Raw genomic sequence first — 21654 nt, forward strand, 5'->3', positions numbered from 1 at the left:
GGGAGCCGCCTAGAATATCAACCAGCTCTGTGGGCTCTGTGCTGGAGCCTGTCTTTCCAGGGGTTTGCTCCTGGCAGGACAGAGCGCAGACAGCGTAAGCCTGCATGGGACAGTCCTTGCAGATGGTAGGCGGAATGCTGCTCTCCTGCGGACAGTCCCACGCAAGGGGAGGAAGAGACACGGAGGGAGTGGGAGACAGTGTGGCCCATAGCAAAGTATCAGGGGGCTGTCCAGCCCGCCTGGGTGTCGTGCCTGGTCGCTGCTGAGTACCCCGTGGCAGGCTGGGAAACTCTCTACTCACAATAGCTTCCAAGATCCTATAAGGGATCTGTCCTAGCTTGCCACTGAGGAAATGAGGCACAGACAAGTGTCATGGTGAAATCAGTTGTCCAAGCTCCACCAGAAGGCAGGAGAACTTATTTTACCATCAGCAAAATGGGAGGAATGCCTGCCTCTTGCAGATGAATTAAGGGAGCCCACTCTGGAGGGCGCCCGATGCAGCAGGCAAGTGGGAAACATCAGCCTGTTTCCCCTACCCTCTGTCCACGGTGTCCAGACACAAGAATGCCAATGTTCAGGGGGCTCACGCAGGGAGACACCTGATCAGTCACCCCACCTAGGTGAGCACCCTGGGTATACAACCTGGATGCTGGGCAAAAGGGAAGGGCTTGGTTTCTGAAAGCTGCTAGTGGAGAGCCTCCGAGTCTAAAAGGCTCCCCTGTCTGCTTAATGGCCAGAGGCATTAGCTGACTGGACCACCCTGGCCAGCTGGCAGGGTGTCTCTTCTCCTGCCCCAGCTAAGAGTCTGCAGATCTGATCTCCTCCCGCCATGCTGGCCTCTCGGGATGTGGCCATACTGCTTGCTCTTTCCTAGGCACCCCTGCCATGCCAGCCCCCACCCCTTCCCTCTCCTGCACCAGGCCCCAGACTTGGCCCTGTGTTCCTGTCCCAGGAAGGTGGGGCAGGAGGGGGACAAGGAACAGGATGGAGACTTCTCGAGGGGCTGTTGGGAAAATGCCTGGCTTCCTGGCCTCGTGTTAAAAAGAAAGAAAGGAAGCAAAGCAGCCTCCCCTGCTCAGCAGTTTGTCCCTGGCGGAGCGTGGAGGCCTGGACAGTCCCGTGCCCTCCCCCAACGCCAGGAGCACAAACAAAGGAGGCTGCCGAGGATCAGGAAGTCCAAGGATGGGAAATTCCAGGGCCTCCCAGCTCCACGCTCCTTTTCCACCACCCCTGAGTGAGTCCAGGCGCAGAGGGGACAGAGAGTGAGAATCGGGTGTGCCCTCAGACCAGCCCCAGCTCCTGCGGAAAGGGGCCTCTGCAGGCACGCTCCGGTTTCCTTTGAGGCGACAAAATATTATTTGCATGGCCGCAAACTAGGAGTTAGCAGTAGGCAACCCAGTTATCTCCTGCAGGGGCCCTTCCTCGGAGACAGAATTGTCCACTCAGGTGGTGGTTCCCTTGCACCAGCCCCAGACTCCTCTGTCTGGTTCCAACCCCCTCTGTGCCTGGCCCCTCCAGATCCTGCCTTCCTGTCCCCCGCCCAGGTGACCCCATTCCAGCTGCTTCCTTTGCCCCTGCAGTCTTTCCTGTGCTGGCCTGGTTGCTGGCCTGGCCTGGCCCAGTTTTCGTACTCACTTGCTGTACTTACAGATGAGGGAGGGTGCCTCATCTGTAAAATGGGGGTACAAATACTAGTACCCACCTCCTGGAGCAGGAGGGTCTGCGTCGAACTCCTAAGGAGTGCTGAGTAGCTGTCAGCTAAGTGATTGAACACTGTTCAGATTCTCTCTCCACAAAGCCATCTTGAGCTACTCCAGAGCCCTCCAAGCTCTTCCTCCCCTGGGCTCTAATGGACTGGTCATCAGTCCCACCCTGCTGAGTGCAGGGCTTGTGCCTACAGGGTTCCCCCACCTTCCCCACCCCGAATGCACACACAGCAGTGCTCCTTAAATACTTGCTGGTCTGCTGATTCACATCCTTGGGAAAGAGGCTTTCCATCACCCTCTGAGCCAGCCCCAGGCCTCGGGTCTCTGTTTCCAAATCTGAACACCACTACAGGCTGGCTGGTCTCGTGACTCCTCTGGGCCCTCCTGATGCACACATCCTTCAACATCCAGCCCCGCCTGGGTGACTGGCCATTGGCACCGGAAGCCCCGGGTGTCCCTGGACTGAGTTCTTCCATTCTGTAGGTGAAAGCTCGGGAGAACTGACCCCATGTGCTCCACCTGGAGGAGCAAGACCCACTACCTCCTCCGAAAATTGCCTTGATTGATGCATGCCATTGGAGCTTGCTGTGGAGGTCAGCCCTTGGCTTGGGTAGGGTCGGGACTCTACAACCCTGATTATTTCCAAGGCCCCTAAAACCAAGGCTAGCTCTTGGGCAGGTTTCCGTTTTCTTTGTCAAAGAGTGTTGAGGCATTTCTTTGAGAGGTTCCTCTGCCTCTCTCACCAGCAGCCTGCTGGATCATGGTGGCCCTGTGACCCTTGCGAACACCTACCTCACCAGTGGTATCAGGTTATTTTTAGCGGCTCAGGCGTGGCTGCTCTGTGTGTTGACCACGGCGGGGGCTGGCCTGTCTCAGCAGAGCCCAGGGAAGCCACTGCTAACCCCTTCATGCGTCCACCTGAGCTTATGCCCAGCCTGGCATGCGTCTCACCTGTGAGCGCATGACTCCACAGAGCTCCCGCTGGCCCCTGCTCCTCACCTCTTTCCTACCAAGCCGATCCTCTTGATGTGAGCCACTTTTCACCTCCAGAACCGTGGGGCTCCTGACTGCCCCAAACCCTGCCTGCCTTTCTCCTCACTGCAGTCCCACCGCCAGCTCCCTGGCACCTTCCCTCACCTGAAATGCCCCCCGCCCGCCATGGTCCTGCCTCCCCGCCAGAACGCTCACTTCTGGAGGCACAGGCTCGAGCGTTTCACTGCCCTTGGATCTCTGATGAGATCGCTGGTCGCTGCTGAGTGCCCCGTGGCAGGCTGGGAACCTCTGGATGGATTTGTGTGTGTGTGCCCAGGGTGGCTGGGCTCCTCTTCTTGAGCCCTCCCAGCTCGCCTCTGGGCGCTGGAGGTGGTTTCTGAGCTGTGGCCATGCTGGGGAGGGAACAGGCCAAGGAAGACCCCTCCTCCCTCCTCCTGAGAGTGCCATCCTAGCCATTGCTTTTTTTTTTTTCCCCCTAAACCAGGCTGTACCTGGTTTTATTAAAGATACCTTCTCATAAGCAGTCGTGGCAGGCCAGGGGTGTCCATCAGTAAAAAGAGCGCAGTGGCCGACCTCCATGGATGGCCAAACACGGAGCGTCACCATGACACTCGATGAGGTCTTCCTTTGCAGCTCTGACCAGCCATCCTTAAGGCGAGGGCGGCCTTGCTCACAGCTTTTCACCAGACAGCCATGTCTCTGAGAAAATGAAATGGAAATGGCAGTATTCTCTGTCTGAAGACCCAGGATCTTAAAACAGGAACCATGGCTCTTTTGAGTGACACCATCTCAATGTGGTTGCTCAAATGTCTTCAATGTGGTTGCTCAAATATCTGCCTCACATAGTGCTTCCAACCCTGTCGATCTGCGGGGAGGCAGGTCCCAACATGCCCCTGGGTTTCAGGAGGTCACGTCTGGGCTGAGGGTGGGGATCCAAGGACACTGAAACCGATTTTAGTTCCCTCACAGCGCCAGGCGTCTGTTCGAAGGCGCCAATGTGCAGCCAGACCAGAACCCTCTGCCACAGAACCAAGAGGAAATCTCTATTTAAAAAAAAAAGTTCAGCCCATTTTTAAGCCAGTTTCTGAGATATTAGTGACATTTAGTTCTTCCTCAAAGAACAAAAATCTTCCTTAAAGAACACAAAAACTCTGAGTGTGACAACACAGCTTCAAAAAGCAAAACATAGTTCTGCATTTTCATAAAACCTGATAAAAAATGTTATTCAACCTGTACGGTCCCAGAAGTAAAGCACCTCAAAAGGACACCCCTAGTCCCCCAGACCCAGTCTACATGGACTCCATTTTCTGTAGGGCTGTTTTATCCATATCAACCGGGGGACTCCCTAGTCCCCTTTGGGTAGCTTCACCCCCTTGTTTGCAGGGGCTTTTTTCCTTTATTGTAAGGTATAACATAAAACTTGTCATTTTAATAATTTTTAAGTGTACATTCGGTGACATTATTTATATTCACACCGTTGGGCAACCATCACCGCTGTGTGTTTCCCAAAACGTTTTCACCACCCCAAACAGAAACCATGTGCCCATGAGGCAATAACTTCCCATTCCCAAAACCCAGTCCCTCATAACCTCTATTCGACTTTCTGGCTCAGCGAGTCTCCCTATGCTAGATATTCCATCCAAGCGCAAGCATACAGTATTTGCCTTTTTGCATCTGGCTTCTTTTACTCAGCATAGTGTTTTCAAGGTTGCAGGGACCTTCCTGGCCTGGCCTCTGGCTCCCCCACCGTGGCCCCGGCACCCACTTGCTCTTCAGCCCATCTCTCCAGCACGGCGGTGAAGGTGGAGGGCAGGCTTCAGCCAGCCCAGAAGTCGCTCCTGCTTCTCCTTCTCGCACTTCTCAAATCCCAGCCCTTGAAGAGAACTAGGCACTGGCGGGAGCTTTGGGCCAAAAGCCTGGAGTCTTGGAGGCAGGAAAAGGAGACCAGAGAACAGGGTAACCAAGACTCTTCCCCAGGCAGAGGGTGAAGCAGGGTCAAGTGACTAGCGGACCAAATGAGACCCTGCTTAGGGTGACAGGCCCCAGCAGGTGACTCCAGGGTTTTGGGATTGGTCATCTGAGGCGTCTGAAGACATCTGAAGAGGAAGCTGGAATGGGGAGAAGGGTAACAGGCTTCCTTTTAATCATGCTCCCCTCTTCCTTGATTTATTCCTGTGCCATTTAAGCCTGTCCCTTGGGGCACCCCCAGTGGCAGCTAAGATGCAGAACACAATGGGTGGGTAGCATCCACTGCAGCATCCCCTGCAGGAGGCAGCTTAGCCAGAGGTTTTCACTGCCCCGGAACAGTCCTACCCTTTGACCCATGAATTCCACTTTTTGGACTCATCCAAAAAGGACACAGTCAGGGGCGCCTGGGTGGGCTCAGTCAGTTAAACGTCCAACTCTTGGTTTTGGCTCAGGTCATAATCTTGGGGTCATGAGATGGAGTCCCGTATCAGGCTCTGCATTTAGTGCAGAATCTGTGTGAGATTCCGTCTCCCTCTCCCTCTGCCCCTCCCGCCGCTTGCACGCATGCCCGTGCTATAAATAACAAACAAACAAACAAACAAATAAATAAATAAAAGCTTTACAAAGGACACAATCAGAAATACATACCAATATTCATGCACAAAGATGTTCCCTCTAGTACTGTTTTTAATAACCCCCGATTGGAAACAACCTAAGTAGCCAATCGTAAGTGAATGACTTAAATAAATTATTGTAAAATAGTACACAGCTATAGAAATGCTATCTGCAAAGAAAAACAAGATTTTTGATGGTGGGGGAAATGACTATGATGATGTTAAGCAAAAAAAAAAATTTTAAGCGGACTACATAATTTTCTGTATGCATTTTAAACTGATAAGAACAGATACTACACTTGATCTTAGCCAAAAGGCCGAGAAGCGATCTGTATGCATTTTAATATCAAGTACATAAGGAAGAGAAATCACAGGAAAGAAAAAAAACAGAAGCATATGCCAAGCTGCTTAGTGCTGTTATTGTTTTTGTTTTTTTTTTTCTTTACATCTTTCCACACATTGCAAATGCTCTACAAAAAGAACATGTGTTACTTTGATCTTCAGGACAAGAAAGCAATAAATGGGAGGACCAGGTCTCCTCTCCATGTGATTAAGGAGGGACCAGAATTTGGGAGGCGGGTATTGGAGGCCTGGGCCAGACCTGTGAGCCATATGGTACCTGCCCATGCTTTTGGGGGGACGCCGTGGGGGTGGGACATGGGGTCAGGTGGTGGCGACATGTGTGCACCAGGAATCTGGCTCAGACCGGGGCTGGAAGCATAAATGTCTTCGAGGGCCTGGCAAGTATCATACTCACGTGAAAATGTGCATAGGAAATGGCGGGGACTATGACAAAACGGCGAGCTCCCATCCCATCTGCAAGAAGGGGCTGGGGCAAAGCTGCAGTTGTTGTTGGCCACATGGCAACGTGGGCCCTGGATGACCAGAACTTCTGTTTCTGAAAGCCACCAAATATTCCTGATTTTTTCACCTGCGAACTCTTCCTAAACACTGGCCCCCAACTGCAACCTCTTCTCAGCACCTTTGGTCCACATCCACAGGCCGGCTGTGGCAGCCGAGCCGCCGGCTCGCAGCTCCGGCCTGTGCCTTCCTCCTCCTCAGGCTCTGTGTTCTCTGTGTGGGTGACAGGGTGTGGTGCTTGCCAGGGGAACCTGGGCACAGACTCAGAGTGGCTTCCTTTTGTTCTTTCTGCCAGAAAACGAACCTCCCTCTCCCCTGGTCTCCGGGATTATCGATTACAACATGCCCCTTACCTCCACGTACCTGAAGCAGATGAAGTTGCGAGTGATGAACTCCCAGGAACAGGTAAGGCGTCCGTCTCCCCTCGCCCTGCCTGGAAGCGTCCTAACCGGCCTGGATATGGTTGGTTCTTTCCAAGAAGTGGGGCCACAGCATGTGTAAACACACTGGAAATCATCTGGTGATCTGGGCCTTGCCATCCAGGCCGAGGGGAAGGAAAGAATGTGTTCCTAGTTAGGGGGTCTGCTGGGCAGACCGCCCTGCCTGGTCTTCAGTGAAACCCAGGAAGCTCATGCTTCGTAGAACTTTCCACAAGGGCATGAGCAAGGGAGGGGTTGTGCATGAGCTGTAGACCTTGGCTCTTCGGTTGTTCTCTCTCTGCTTTGCCCTTTGTCTGCAATGTCGCTCACCTCCTTTCCCCAGGGAGGTGAGAGAGGGGCCCTGGCTGCTCGCCTGTGGCCTCTGTCACTCTGGGAGCCCAGGGGGGCCGGAAGGATGGGCCTCGGAGGGTGGCCCGTGTGAGATAAGGCCCTGGGGCCCCCTGGCTGTCCAAGACTCCCCAGCTGTAGATTGCCAAGTGCTTTCAGGCACCATGGAAACAGGCTATGAAAAGAAAACCACTCTCGCCTGCCTCCCCACACAGTCTACCTTCTAGCCCTTTGCAAAGCAAGTGGCATGACTGGCCTTCAGGGAAGGACTAGGTGAATGCCACCCCCTCCCTCCACCACTGCCTAAAACCAGGGTCATAATTTCTCATCTCCGGCTTCAAATTTTCTCATCTGTTGTGACATACGAACCTACTATACCTTTGAGGCCGACCTGGGGGAATGGGTCTCCCCCCTCCCCAACTAAAAGTCTGGCTTCCAGCGCTGGGGGGCATGCTGTCCCACATACTGCTGGTCTCCTTGACAACCCGAGCATGCATACACAGATTGGGTTCTGGTACCACAGCCAGCTCCAAGGTGATGTAACAGGACGTGTTCAGGTAGCATCTGGGGCTGTGGCACCCGGTTCGAGGATTTGAGCTGGCTGGCTCGAACGTGCCACGTTCTGCCCTCCCCTAAGGGAGGAGGGATGGTGTGTCCCCCCATCCCCATGCCCCAGCCCCTAAAGGTTGGAGGAAGTAAGCTTTGTTCTGGGTGATAGAGTTGCTGGTGTCTCTGTATCTCCTACATCTCTTCACCTGAGGTGGTCTATTCTGTGATGGTGACACCCCTAAGAAATGTCATATGATCAAAAATAATGTCAGTGGGGAAAATGGTGTGGGGGTTTCTAACTCACAACAGTAAAATTGTTTCTGTGCAGGAATGTCAGTAATAAAGGTGGGGTTTTGTTACTAGTTATACACTCTAAACACCACCGTGCAGGTTCAGCAGGAGATCTCTGACTCTCATTCAAGAGTAATTTCTTTTCCTGTAACCATCCACACTGTCATGAGCACCTGGCTTCTCACACATTCTTATCACCGTTCTCATCTGTCACCGTGAAGTGCAGAGCCACCTGAACAGCTGGTAGGACAGCCTCACGGCTCTTTCTTTCTTTTTATTTATTTATTTATTTATTTATTTATTTATTTATTTATTTATTTATTTGAGAGACAGAGAGCACGAGAGGGAAGAGGGCAGAGGGGGAAGCAGACTCCCCGCTGAGCAGGGAGCCCGACGTGGGACTCGATCCCGGGACTCCAGGATCATGACCTGAGCCGAAGGCAGTCGCTCAACCAACTGAGCCACCCAGGCGCCCACGGCTCTTTCTTTCCTACGAAGTGGTGCTAGATCCAGATCACCACCGGAACCAGTAATGGTCAGTGTAGCCCGTATTGTGATCCCTCATTACTGGATCCTGTTGTAGTTTGTCCTGTTATACAAATTCTTACTGTCTGTGGGGAATTAAATCTATTGGTTAGGTACATTGGCAAGGACTCAATCATTCAACCAGTATTTATGGAGCCTTACTCCATGAGCCAGGCTCTAGGGAGGAGCAAGTCTTAGGAACTACTGTTACTAGTTCTTATGATTTGGGGGAAACAGACACTAATGAAAAAAAATCACACACCAGTCCCCAGCTCAGAGCAGGTAGCAATAAACAGTGGGGGGAAAGATGAGTCAGTCATCACAGTGCACCTGTGATGAGGGCTGTGCGTGAGGACACATGGTGCTGTGAGTACGCTTAGATGGCCATGACGGGTGAATCAAAGCAGGGCTTTGCCTCAGAAAGGGATGCATGAGCTGAGAAGGAGGTCTGAAGGGAAGAGCTCCAGGCCAAGGAAACAGCTTGTGCAAAGGCCCTGTGGCTCAAGGGAGGACAGCACCCATGAGAATCTGAGAGGCTGATATGGCTGGTGCAGAGAGTGTGAGGTATTCTGTCGCTGAAAAAAAAAGGGAGAAGACACACGTGCTGGGCAAAGAAGCACTCGATGGGTATCTGTGAATGAACCGAAGTTCATGAAACAAGATGGTTGAATTACCCTGCTGAGGTTTGGGCTACTCACAAAGGAAAGGCAGATTGTGGGAAGGTGTTTTTCCCCAGGGTGCTCTGAGAGTCCAGCTGGGGCTGATGCTGAGAGCAGGTGTGTCTCAGAGTTAACTGTGTCTTCCTCGCCTTCATTCGTAGTTTCCCAGGTGGGGGTCTTCGGACAGTATCCAATGTTCTCCCTTGTGCTGCTGGAGATCAAAGGTGTAGACTTTCCTTGCACACACCGGGCAGGAGAAACATCACACCTAGCAAGTGTGGTCTTTCATCTGCCAGGCTCCAGCACTTGCCACATAGCCCTGAGCTGTCTAGGCCTCAGTCTCTCAGACAGTCCCTGTTCTTCATAGCTGGGCACATGGCGAAACAAGCAATCCCAGTGCTCACCAGATTATTTCTCTGCAGGGGCAAGGAAGGGCCAAGGACCCAGAGGTCTCTGATTCTTCAGCTTTGAGTTGGAACGAAAAATACATGTATTTGAATTGGTAGCTTCTCTCCTGCAGGGAGGTCAGAGTTGGGCTCCCCTTGGGATCAGTCAGTGGGCTGCTATACAAACGCAGCTGGGGGCCCAGCTCTGCCACTGTCAAGTCCCATGTGCTGACAAGGCTCTGAAAGTGGCTTCGTTCCCTGAAGCATCCCTCTGTCCCTGCAATGCTGACAGAGGACACCTATCGTGTTTGCAAATCACTCGTGCAGGCCGTATGGAAAATCAACCCAATTCTAAAGGAACAGGAGCTGGGATACATGATATTTTATTAATGCCAAACAAAGCTCTATATCTAAAAACTCTGGGTGAGAAAAATCCCGATAATTCGCTTTTTCCAGGCTGAGATATCCAGGAAACAAGTAGTAAGGCAAATAGAACATTTTCCCCTCACTTTGCTTGGAGCAGGCAATGAACAGGAGGTGGGGTTTATGTGTGAACTGGACAGAACCACGTTACTTGTTGTCCAGTTGCATCAGATTAATATGTGGGGAAATGGGCCCTTCTCCACAGAGGATATTAGGTAATATGAAAATCTAATAATATTCACACAAAGAAAAAGGATTCTTCTTGAGGGCTGATTCAATGCAGCAAATATTTATGGTGACCTCCATATGCAAGACATTGGGGGGGGTCAGACTCCAGCCTCCCAGGATCTCCTCCCTAAGACACAGAGCCCAGGAGCTAACATCTCAGTGGCCACACTGAGCTGAAAATAGGGGAGTGTAGTCCTATAAACTCTTTTTTTCCCCCCCTTACTTGGGAAAATTCTTATAAGGACATAAAACGGAAATCACATTTAGTTCTACCAAGGAACATACGAGGAATACATTTTCTTGGGGGCAGGGTAGGAAGACTTCATGAGACGTGGACTGCCTTGGAAAATGCTCTGTAGCGTTCTCGGATAAAATGAGGTCCCAGGGAGGGGGGGCCGCACTCACAGGGTAAGAGGCAGGCCTCTGTCCTCTACAGTAGCCCAGCTGGCAAATCCCCTTTTAGGGCTGTGGGCCCTAAAGATACACCAAAGAGGAGCACTGGGGGTCTCTTCTCCACGCAGCCACTGGATTTCTTTTCTGCGTAATTTGGTTTTCTTTTCTTTTAATTGCACAAGCAACACCTGGCCACAGTAGCCAAAAGCAAAAGCATGGTGATAAAAGTCGTCACCATCCCACCACTCAGGTCACTGTGAATATTTTGGGGTCCAGCCTTCCAGACTATTGAATAGAAAGAGGATTAGCCTCTACAAACAACCTGCTTTGCTTTTCCAGTGCTGATTTTCCATTTTATCAGGGCCTCTTTATCCTCTGGGCCTAGACGTTTCTACCTACCAAATAAGCTGGTTTTATAATTTTCCTGTCATTCACTCTCTCCTTCACCCCCGTATCTACCCATCCATCCACCCACCCATCCACATACCCACCCATCCATCCATCCATCCATCCATCCATCCATCCATCCATCCATTGCTCACCGTAGCCAGGCATGGCTGCAGGTGCTAAGGAGATAGTGGTGAACAGAAGAGAGTCTACGCCCTGCTAGCTCTCACAGTTCAGTGAGAGAGACAAGGAAAACCAAAATCAACACTCTGGGGTTTTAGAGGAGGAGCAGAGGAAGGACAAGGGAGTGAGCTGGGTAGGTGCTTCTTCTAAGGCACTGGATTATTATTAATTAGGTGCCTGTTCTGGGGCACCTGGGTGACTCAGTTGGTTAAGCGTCCAACTCTTGGTTTTGGCTCAGGTCATGATCTCAGAGTTGTGGGATTGAGCCCCTGCACTGGGTGTAGAGCCTGCTTAAGATTCTCTCTCTCCCTCTCCCTCTGACCTCCCCCTCCTTATCTCTCTAAAATAAATAAATAAAATTAGGCACCTGTTCTGGGTGGAGCACTTCACACCCTTTACCCCTTGCCTTCACAGTTCTGCAAGGTCCCATTATTATCCTCATTTGGCAGATCCCGTAGCTGTGGCTCAGAAAGGTTCAGCACTTGCTCAAGGTCACACAACCACTGACATGAATGAAGCTCAGATCTCTCCCATCCCTGAACCTGTGCACCTGCCAGGGCCCCAAACCCAGCTTCTCTCCACACTTACTGAAACAGATGTGCCGCCCGTGGGGTTGGTGGAGGGAAAATGTCCTTGGCAGAGTTGCTGACAGAACACGTCAGGGTTTTGTTTGGCCTGGGAACTGGGATCTGCCTTAAATGCATGATTACATGATGCTTAAGGAAATACCGCAAGAAGAATTTGGCCTGGGCGGGGTGGGGGGGGCGGGAGCGGGGGCTGGGGTTGGGAGGGAGGTCACCTCTACCTTGCAAATGCTCAGTGATCTGCAGGGGTACACATACAATTTGATATGCATATTATGGGTGATGGTATCCTGATCTTCCCTGAGATCCCCATGTTTGAACCGAGACCCTAATGTAGAAATCATATCCAGATCTGGAAGGAGAGAGACAAATTGTCTGTACTCCTTCCCCGGACACATACTTCCATTTTATAGATATGGAGGCTGAGACCCCTGGATCAGCTCTTTTTTGGTTCCCACACCCCCTCGATTCCTTTGCTCTGCCCAGAGTGGGAAGGCTGTCAGCACCTCCTTCAGCCTCCCCTTTCTCCAGTTCCTGAAGCCGCGCTAATGTCCTGCTAATGGATTTAATGGTTCTCCCAGCAGCATGTGAAGCGGAGCTGCTCCATTGTTTAAGCCCCAGTGACGGGGGCTTTTACTTGTCTCCATTAACCTCTGCCTCTCTCTCCCTTGCCTCTCTCCTGGCCGAGTTTTGCGTGGGTCCTAGAGGGTCGGAGAGGAGGGGGAGGATTCCCCTTCTTCTCTCCCCAGCACACATGTGGGCCTGCAAGGTCCACAGCCCCGGCCCCCCGGGCCCCTGGCGTCTCCAGAGCTCGGGCCCTCACGCTCCTTGCAGCCAGCCAGCATGGAGCAGCACTATCTTAGCCGGGATGCCAGCCCACGCCCCTAAGCAAAGACCCTCGAGGCAGGCTGAGGGTACCAATTCCACTGCCTACCAGCTGTATGACTTGGGGCAAATTGCTTCACTCTCGGTGCTTTATTACTTGGGAGTAATAGTAATACACCTAACTCACAGCGTTATTCCAAGAGTTAAATGATGCAAAGCAAGCTCAGGACTTAGCACGGCGCCTGGCACATGAGAAGCACAGGGGAAATCTCGGTGACCTCTACTGCCATTATGCACCTGGTGTCTAAACAGACACAGTGAATGACCTTGTCCAAGAGACCAGGGCCATAAAGATGAATAAGAGTATAATTGTTCTTAAGGAGCTTTTCTTAGTAGATGGGACAGCAGTCATGGAGCTGCGACCCAGACAGAAAACAGAGGCAAGAAGGGGCCAGGAACCCGCCAGGCGGTTCAGGGGACGTTTGCTTATTTTAAAACTCCCCTGGGCAAAGAGGGCCCAGGTGAGGGGAGTTGAGAGGTGACAGCTCTAGGAGGCGAAGCCAGTTTGGAGAAAGGAGGAGGAAGAAGAAAGACGGACGAGGAAGAGGCGCAGAGCATGGGCCTTCCTTGCAGTGAGGCTACATGAGAGCCCTTTCCTCAGCCAGCACTGAGGAGCTAGGCAAGGATTTAGGCAGGAGATGAACATAATCCAAGTGTGGAATTTTCTCAGGTTCCAATCTCCTTAAGTGTAGGAGGTAATAAGCCCACTCCAAAAAGCGCTCCACATTCACTTTTTTTTTTAATTGTGATAAAATATTTGTAACATAAAAGTTGCCACTTTAACCATTTTTTAAAGTTTATTTATATTGTTTAGTAATCTCTACACCCAACATGGGGCTCAAACTCATAAACCTGAGATCAAGAGTCGTGGGCTCTTCAGACTGAGCCAGTCGGGCACGCTGCCATTTTAAACTTTTTTTTTTTTAAAGATTTTATTTATTTATTTGAGAGAGAGAGAGAAAGGGAGAGCACAAGCAGGGGGAGGGGCAGAGGGAGAGGGAGAAGCAGCCTCCCCGTTGAGCAGGGTGCCCCACGTGGGACTCAATCCCAGGACCCCAGGGTCGTGACCTGAGCTGAAGGCAGATGCTTAACCAACTGAGTCACCCAGGTGCCCCCGTTCTAACCATTTTAAAGTAGACCATTCAGTGGCATTAAGTACATTCACAATGTTGAGCAACCATCACCACTATCTCCAAAATTTTTCCATCACCCCAAACAGAAGCTCTGCAACCATTAAGCAGTTACTCCCATTCTCTCTTCCTCCAGCCCCTGGTAGCCACTGTTTTACTTTCTGTCTCTATAAATGTGACTATCTACGTACCTATATAAGTGGAATCACATATTGTCCCTCTGTATCTGGCTCATTCACTTAGCGTAATGTGTCCAAAGTCCACTCATGTTGTAGCAGGTGTCAGAACTTCAGTCCTTTTTATGGCTCAGTAATATTCCATCACTCGCTAGACTACATTTTATTTATCCCTTCACCCACTGATGGACATTTGGGTTGTTTCCACTTTTTGACTAACTGCATTCACTTTTTAATCTTTTGGACCAGGTTGCAGAACAGGGAAGAATTAAAGCAGGGCTCTGTTCCTTCTCTCTCTAAGTCCTTGCCCCGATTTGTGGCTTTCTTTTCTCATGAACATTCTCAGCCTCCGAAGGATCCCAAGAAATGGGTAGACCCAAAGAAGAAGTGAGAGCCTGTCACTTAACCTAAACAGTGCCTGATTCACAGGGCTCTTACCTGTGGAGAACCCATGAGCACTGACTCTGATACACAGATTGAAGAGCTTGATAACAATAATGATCCCCAAGGCACCTGGCTGGCTCAGTCCAAATAGCGTGTGACTCTTTATTTTGGGGTTGTGAGTTTGAGCCCCCCGTTGGATGTAGAGATTACTTTTAAAAAATAAAATCTTTTTTTTTTAAAGATTTTATTTATTTATTTGACAGAGAGATAGAGAGAGAGAGCACAAGTAGGCAGAGTGGCAGGCAGAGGGAGAGGGAGAAGCAGGCTCTCCACCGAGCAGGGAGCCAGATGTGGGGCTCGATCCCAGGACCCCAGGATCATGACCTGAGCCAAAGGGAGCCGCTTAACTGACTGATCCACCCAGGCGGCCCTAAAATCTTTAAAACAAAACAAAACAAAAAAATAATGATCTCCTCCTTCCCCTTCCTCAGGCTGCACTGCAGCCCAGGCAAGATGTGAGCTCAGAGGAGAAATAGCAGAAAGGAAATGTTTCCATGTCCCCTGTTGTGGCTCAGTGTATGTAACCTTTGATGGGCTATTAAGGAAGCAGAGGTTCTGATGTATTTTTTAAAAATTAAACAGTAATCTCCATGGAATAGAAATAGAATTCAGAACTTTTTTTTTTTTTAAAGATTTTATTTATTCATTTGAGACACAGAGATACACAGAGAGAGAGAGCATGAGCAGAGGGAGAGGGAGAAGCAGGCTCCCCGCCAAGCCAGGAGCCTGATGTGGGGCTGGATCCCAGGACCCTGGGATCATGACCTGAGCCGAAGGCAGATGCTTAACCATCTGAGCCACCTAGGCGCCCCTAGAATTCAGAACTTTTAAACCCCTAGAAAAAAAATAAAAGAAACAAAGAAAACCTGATCAATGCAGCAAGAGTAATTAAATGAGGGAATAAAAGAAGAAACAACCAAAAAGAGAGATGATAAATAAGCTAACAGGAACAAGACCAAATACCAGTAAATCACAGTAAATGTAAATGGGTTAGATTCCACTGCAAAGAGTAAAAAAACCTCCAGTGAGGGTTTTTAATGGCAAAATCCATTTGGTATTTACAAAAGACATTTTTTTTTTTTTAATGACACAAAAACAAAGACAAAAAGAAGAGAAAGAGAAGGCAGTGCGGCTGCTATCAAACAAGTAAATGGGGCGCCTGGGTGGCTCAGTTGGTTAAGCGACTGCCTTCGGCTCAGGTCATGATCCTGGAGTCCCTGGATCGAGTCCCGCATCGGGCTCCCTGCTCGGCAGGGAGTCTGCTTCTCCCTCTGACCCTCCCCCCTCTCATGTGCTCTCTCTCATTCTCTCTCTCTCAAATAAATGAATAAATAAAATCTTTAAAAAAAAAAAAAACAAGTAAATGTTCAAGGCAAAAAAGCACTAAATAGGGCAAAGTGAGATATTTTATGTTGATCAAAGGCCGTTTCCCAGTAGGATTTCAGAGCCTCTTGACCTTGGAGGTCTGCGCTTGGGGGAGGTTGAGGAGGTGGCTGGTGCTGTGGAACATAAGTGGCACCTTTAGGCTTCACCATGAGAGGCAGCATCCTTCTTCCATGGCCCCTTCATCAGTCTCTTCACCTTTGTAATTTGTACTACTGTGTTGTTATAGCCACTTCTGTAGACCAGTATCTTCAAACTTTGAGCATCTCTGTTTTTTGCTCTTGGAAATGTGCATGGAGTAGTATATGGAGTGGAACTTGTGAGAATGTGGGTCTTCCGCCTTGGCTACCTGGAATTTAGTCCTCCTCCTCTCCCCACTGGGTTCATCCACCAAGGCACGCTGGGTTCCCAGTTCTCAGTTCCCAGCTTCCTTCTTTTCTCCCAACTCCTGGCCTTCCTGGTTTCCTTCTCTTGTTCCATCTCTTGCCTCCTGCCTCTCAGATACCCTCAACAGGCCTCTAGGATCAGCCCACCGTTACTTGTTATGTTGTTGAACTGAGGGGGGCACAGCTTGCCTCCATGAGAGCCCAAAAAGGACCTGAAATGGCCCTGGCTCCATTTTCAAGATCTGAGAGGCTATAGCCCAAACCTCTTTCTGTCTCAGTAAATCTCTGGCACCGTGGAAGGTTTGTGCTGCAGTGAGAAAAACAAAAAGCAACTAAAATACTGACCTTGACCAAGGCTGCTGTTTGGATTTTTCCAGGCAAAGAGTGATCATTGGAGGATTTCTGCTGTGAGATGATGTGCGGTGGGGCAGTTGCTCTCAGATTCTGCCCTGTGCCCCTCAGCCCCTCCCCCATAACTCCAAGGTGATTCGTGCTCAGAGACAGCATCTCAAGTGGCCCTTTATCTTTTTGTTGCTGTTGTTGTTGATTTGTATTCATTTTTATTTTTATCAATAGAATACATATTTTAAAAATCATATAGAAAAACAGCAGACACTGCCCTAGCCTCCCCACTTTAATTTTTTTTTTCAGAGACAGCCTCTTTTCTTTCTTTCTTTCTTTTTTTTTTTAAGATTTTATTTATTTATTTGACAGAGAGACACAGCGAGAGAGGGAATACAAGCAGGGGGAGTGGGAGAGGGAGAAGCAGGCTTCCCGCTGAGCAGGGAACCTGATGCTGGGCTCGATCCCAGGACCCTGGGATCATGACCTGAGCCGAAGGTAGACTCTTAACGACTGAGCCACCCAGGAGCCCCGACAGCCTCTTTTCTTATCTTTTAGCTCTCTCTTCTGGTTTTAACTTTTGTTTCTAAATAACATATGCTTATGCTGCTAGTTCTTGATTTTTAAATTTGGGCTATTTTGGTTGATGTTTAATTTCTTGCTGTAGGAGATAAGTATTTATACTATCACACCCTTAAATAAATACATCTATTATTTCCCCTTCCTCCATCCCTCAATATTATCCATACCTCTCTATTTGGATAAATCATTTCATTATCTATATTATTATGACTGTGCATATATTATTCATAGCTGAGACAATTAGCATACTGTGATTACATTTCCTTTCTTTTGATTCTCCAGAGTTAGCCATTGCCTCTTTTTCCCCCAAACTTAGCCCTTTATCTTTTGATCTTGCTTATGATGTGTGTTTTGTCATTTTTATTTTTATGTCTTCAATTTCTTTTTTTTTCTTTGATGGCTTCTGCATTTGAGTCTTTATAAAGCTAAATGATTCCACTCTACCTCTATGTTCTCTTTTAGTACTTTCATTTATTAAAAAAGATGTATTTATTTATTTGAGAGAGAGAGAGTGTGAGAGCCAGTGGGGGTGGGGGGCAGAAGGAGAGGGAGAAAGAGAATCTTAAGCAGGCTCCCCACTGAGCATGGAGCCTGATACAGGGCTCTATCTCATGACCCTGAGATCATGACCTGACCAAAATCAAGGGTCGTATGCTTAACCGACTGAGCCACCCAGGTACCCCCAATGTTTTCACTTTTTTAAATAGGCTACTTTTTAGAAAAGTTTTAGATTTACAGAAAAATTGAGAAGATAGTACAGAATTCCCACATGATCCACTCTCCCCACCCCACACACACAGTTTCCCATATTTTTTTTTTAAAGATTTTTATTTATTTATTTAACAGAGATAGAGAGCACAAGTAGGCAGAGCGGCAGACAGAGGGAGAGGGAGAAGCAGGCTCTCTGCCGAGCAGGGAGCCTAATGCGGGGCTCGATCCCAGGACACTGGGATCATGACCTGAGCCGAAGGCAGCCGCTTAACCAACTGAGCCACTCAGGCGCCCCCACAGTTTCCCATATTAACATCTTATGTGGTTGGGATACATTTGTTATAATTAATGAAACAATATCGACACATTACTGTTAACTAAAGTCCATAGTTTATTTCGATTTCCTTAGTTTTTACCTAATTTCCTTTTTTCTGTTCCACAATCTGATTGGGGATACCACATTACATTTAGTTGTCATGTCTCCTCAACTCCTCTCATCTGTGACAGTTGTTCTGCTTTCACTTGTTTTTGATGACCTTGACAGTTTTGAAACATACTGGTCAGGTATTTTGTAGAATTCTGGAATTTGTCTGATGTTTTTTTTTCTTATTTATTTATTTATTTATTTTGAGAGAGAGAGAGCATGAGCGAGGGGGAGGGGCAGAGAGAGAGGGAGAAGCAGACTCTTTTTAATGATTGATTTGAATTTCACTCATTTTTCTTTTTATTTTTAAGATTTATTTATTTTGGGGGCACCTGGGTGGCTCGGTCGGTTGAGCATCTGCCTTCAGCTCAGGTCATGATCTCGGGGCCCTGGGATCCAGCCCCTGCATCTCTCTCTCCCTCTACCTGTCCCCTGGCTTGTGCTCTCTTGTTCACTCTCTCTCAAATAAATAAATAAAATCTTAAAAAAAATTTTACTTATTTTTATTTGAGAAAGAGAGTGAGCGAGCAGGGTGGGGAGGAACAGGGAGAGAGAATCCTAAGCAGACTCTGCACTGAGAGCAGAGCCTGATGGCGAGGCTCGATCTCACAACCTGAGCCCAAACCAAGAATAGGCACTTAACCCACTGTACCACCCAGGTGCCCCTTGTCTGATATTTTTCTCAATATAAAACTGGAGTTATGGGTTATTCAGGGGAAGACCCCAGACATAGAGTTCCATCCTTGCCACATCGTATCAAAGGTACATACTGTCAATATGATTCATGACTGTTGGCGTTGGCCTTGGTCACACCTGGCTGAGATAATGTTTGTCAGGTTTCAAAACTGTAAAGCTACTCTTCCCCCCTGCCCCATACCGTACACTTTGGCAGGACGTTGTTCTGTGCAGCCCACACCTAAGGAGTGGGGGTTATAATTTCCCTACTTGAAGACAAGGTTTCTGCATATATTATTTGGAATTCTTTTGCATGGGAGATTTGCCTCTCCTTCCTCATTTATATATTTATTTAATCTTTCAATAATTTATTTATATGGCTATTTATTTTACATTTTGGGTTATAACCCGATACTACTTTATTTCTTTTGATGCTGAAACTGGTTCCAGCTTTGGCCACTGGGAGCTCTTATAGTTGGTTCCTGTGGTCTTTGGACATACCCCGATTGAGGGGCTTGGGGGGTTGTTTTTTGTAGGATTTCATTTTGTATTGTGTTGTTTTAGTGTTTCTTTACTTTCTGGCACTATAAGATGCTCCAGGCTCACCTTGTATATTTCCTGCCCTAATGCTAGAATCAGCCATATCTCAAAGGAGCTCTGATTCCTTTTATTGAAGAATCATATTAAAAACCACGATCTGGGTGGTAAGTGTGCTTATTGCGACTGGGGTGTCTTTCCTTTTAGACCCTTTAAGCTGAAAAAGCAAAAACTAAGCACGTTTTTATTTTTCAATTAATCTCTGATCCATTTGGAGCTTCTCCTGGTGTATTCTGAGATGTGGATCCTGCTTTACCCTCTGTGTCAGCATCATTTATTAAAGAATCTATTTTCTCCCCCATTGATTTGAGATGCCACCTTTATAATTTACTAAATTTCCATCTGAAACAGAATCTACTTCTCTTCAGTCCATTGGCCTCTTTGTCTATTCCTGTACCAGCCCCAAACTGTTTTAAGTGTTAAGACTAATATGTCTTAATATCTAGTAGGAATGGTTTTCCTCCTTGATGTCCTTTTCAAAGTTATCTTGGCTTAAAAAGAAAATTATTTGAAAAAAATTGTTTAATGCCTAAAAATTTTTACATCTCCTTCTTGGTGGGGTAAAGATAACATAGAGGCACTATTGATCTGACCACGCAAATATGAAGTCAAGACGCTTTTACTGCAGGCCTTTCTGTTCACCAAAAAACAAGGGTGGATTGTGAGCCAGGAGCATCACGATCCCAGGGTTAGAATCTGGGGGCTATAAACAACAACAGCCCAGCATTCCCAGCCTCCTAAAGATGGTGTTAAGCAAAAGAAGACATTTCTACATTTTAGAGGGACAGTTTTCTTGGAAACCTCTCTTTGAGAGGACAAAGTAGGGAATAAAAAACCCATTGTCAAACATCTTTTTAATTTAGCTTAGCTTAGCTTTATTTTATTTTATTTTATTTTAAGTAAGCTCTACACCCAATGTGGGGCTTGAACTCACAGCCCCAAGATTAAGAGTTCCGTGCTGTACTGACTGAGCCAGCCAGGCACCCCTAAACATCTTTGTTATAGGGCATTATTTTAGGGACCAATACACATTATTGAGAATGCTCAGGTACTTTCTGGAAACTTGCTGCAGTTTCCGGATACTCAAATAAAATTAGCATAATGACTGTTTTGCTAGGACAGCCTGGGTTCAGAGAGATCTGCGTCTCTTCTTTCTTCCTGCTTCCCTGAAGCTGTGTGGGGAAAAAAGCAGAAAACAACCAGCATCCTGTCTCAAAAGCCAGTTGCCTGATGGAGCCAGTAGATACCCCAAACCTAAAGAGCTCATTGTCCCCATCGGTTCTGAAAGGTTCAGTCCCCTTCCAGGCTGCTGACCTCTCCCCCCATACATGGGAGGATGCCGACCTGGCCTTTCAACCTCATTATCCAGGGGAAAAAATGCACACAGTGCCCATAATTTACTGGTGCAGGCAGAAGAGCTGCCTGGTACCACAAGCAGCCTCCTGTGCACAGGGCTAGACGCGGGGATGCTTTATCTGTGTCAAGGGAAAAGCCGGGGGCAAGGTCAGGAGCCGCTTACCTGGGCTTCCATAAACAGGAGGCGGCAGCTCTGTCTTCTCAGAGCTCGGGCTGTAAACCTCCCCTGGGAGGTACCCCGGGTAGCTGACTCCTGATCCGTCTTTAAGGACAAGAGAGACCCAGCAGGAGAGGAGGTGTCTCTCCTGGGCCGGGCCAGGAAGGAGCAACTCAAAGCATCCAGATGGTCACTGAACCAACAGCTGACCTTGTGACCCTCCCTACTCTGGACCCAGCCTGACTGAGACCCAGAAGGGCCCTGTCTTGTGACTAAGTCCTGTTGGGTTGTTGTTGTTGCCGTTTTGAACAACTAAACTCCTAACTCCAGTTTTCAGAGTATCTCTTTCATCTAGAGCAAGAGAGGGTATATGGGGCAGGTATTTTCTCCAGCCCTCCCTGTTTTTTGCCACATTTTTTTTAGGGCAAGACCCTTGGTGGCTTTGTCTAGCCTTCCACTGAAGGCCCTGAAATACAGGTCTCTGGGCCCCTCAAGGCTGAGCATTTGTGGGCCGTGGCTTTTCCATAGATTCTTGACCCACCCCGACTCTTGTCACCATTATGGCTCCTTCTCACATGGGGCGCAGCGGGGTCCCGGCACCCCAGCAAAGAGCTGCTGGAGGAGATCTGACCCAGTTGGGGGGTGCGGGGGGGCGGGTGAGCTGGCCTCTGTCACCAGACCTGGGGGACGCGGGAGGGCTTCAGACGCTTTAAATCTCCAGCTGATGTCTGGAGATCAATTAGAGATAATGGCTTTGGGTGGACGCAAGGAAGCATGGCCAAGATTTTCCTGGTTATGATCGTGTTTACCTCATTAGCAGCCTTAGCAGCCTTTTTTTTTTTTTGAGGGTGGGATGGCACCGTGTTGCACTCTGAATTTGTGCTGGCTG

General features: G+C 48.7%; 1 protein-coding gene and 1 pseudogene across 3 annotated transcripts in view; one reads left to right on the top strand and one right to left on the bottom strand.

Moving 5' to 3' along the window:
• NOL4L (nucleolar protein 4 like) overlaps window positions 1–21654 on the top strand; it is a 128263-nt gene that overhangs the window by 59283 nt on the left and 47326 nt on the right. For all 3 annotated transcript variants that reach the window (XM_064572946.1, XM_064572947.1, XM_064572948.1), the window contains exon 4: window positions 6438–6547. In XM_064572946.1, coding sequence (XP_064429016.1) covers window positions 6438–6547 — 110 coding nt within the window. The remainder of the gene's footprint in view (window positions 1–6437; window positions 6548–21654) is intronic.
• Window positions 5497–5610, bottom strand: LOC123852241 (U2 spliceosomal RNA; annotated as a pseudogene).

The sequence above is a fragment of the Mirounga angustirostris genome, unplaced genomic scaffold (assembly GCF_029215605.1).
Source record: "Mirounga angustirostris isolate CCGP_5_RB_7025 unplaced genomic scaffold, mMirAng1.0.hap1 SCAF_10, whole genome shotgun sequence".
NCBI lineage: Eukaryota > Metazoa > Chordata > Mammalia > Carnivora > Phocidae > Mirounga > Mirounga angustirostris.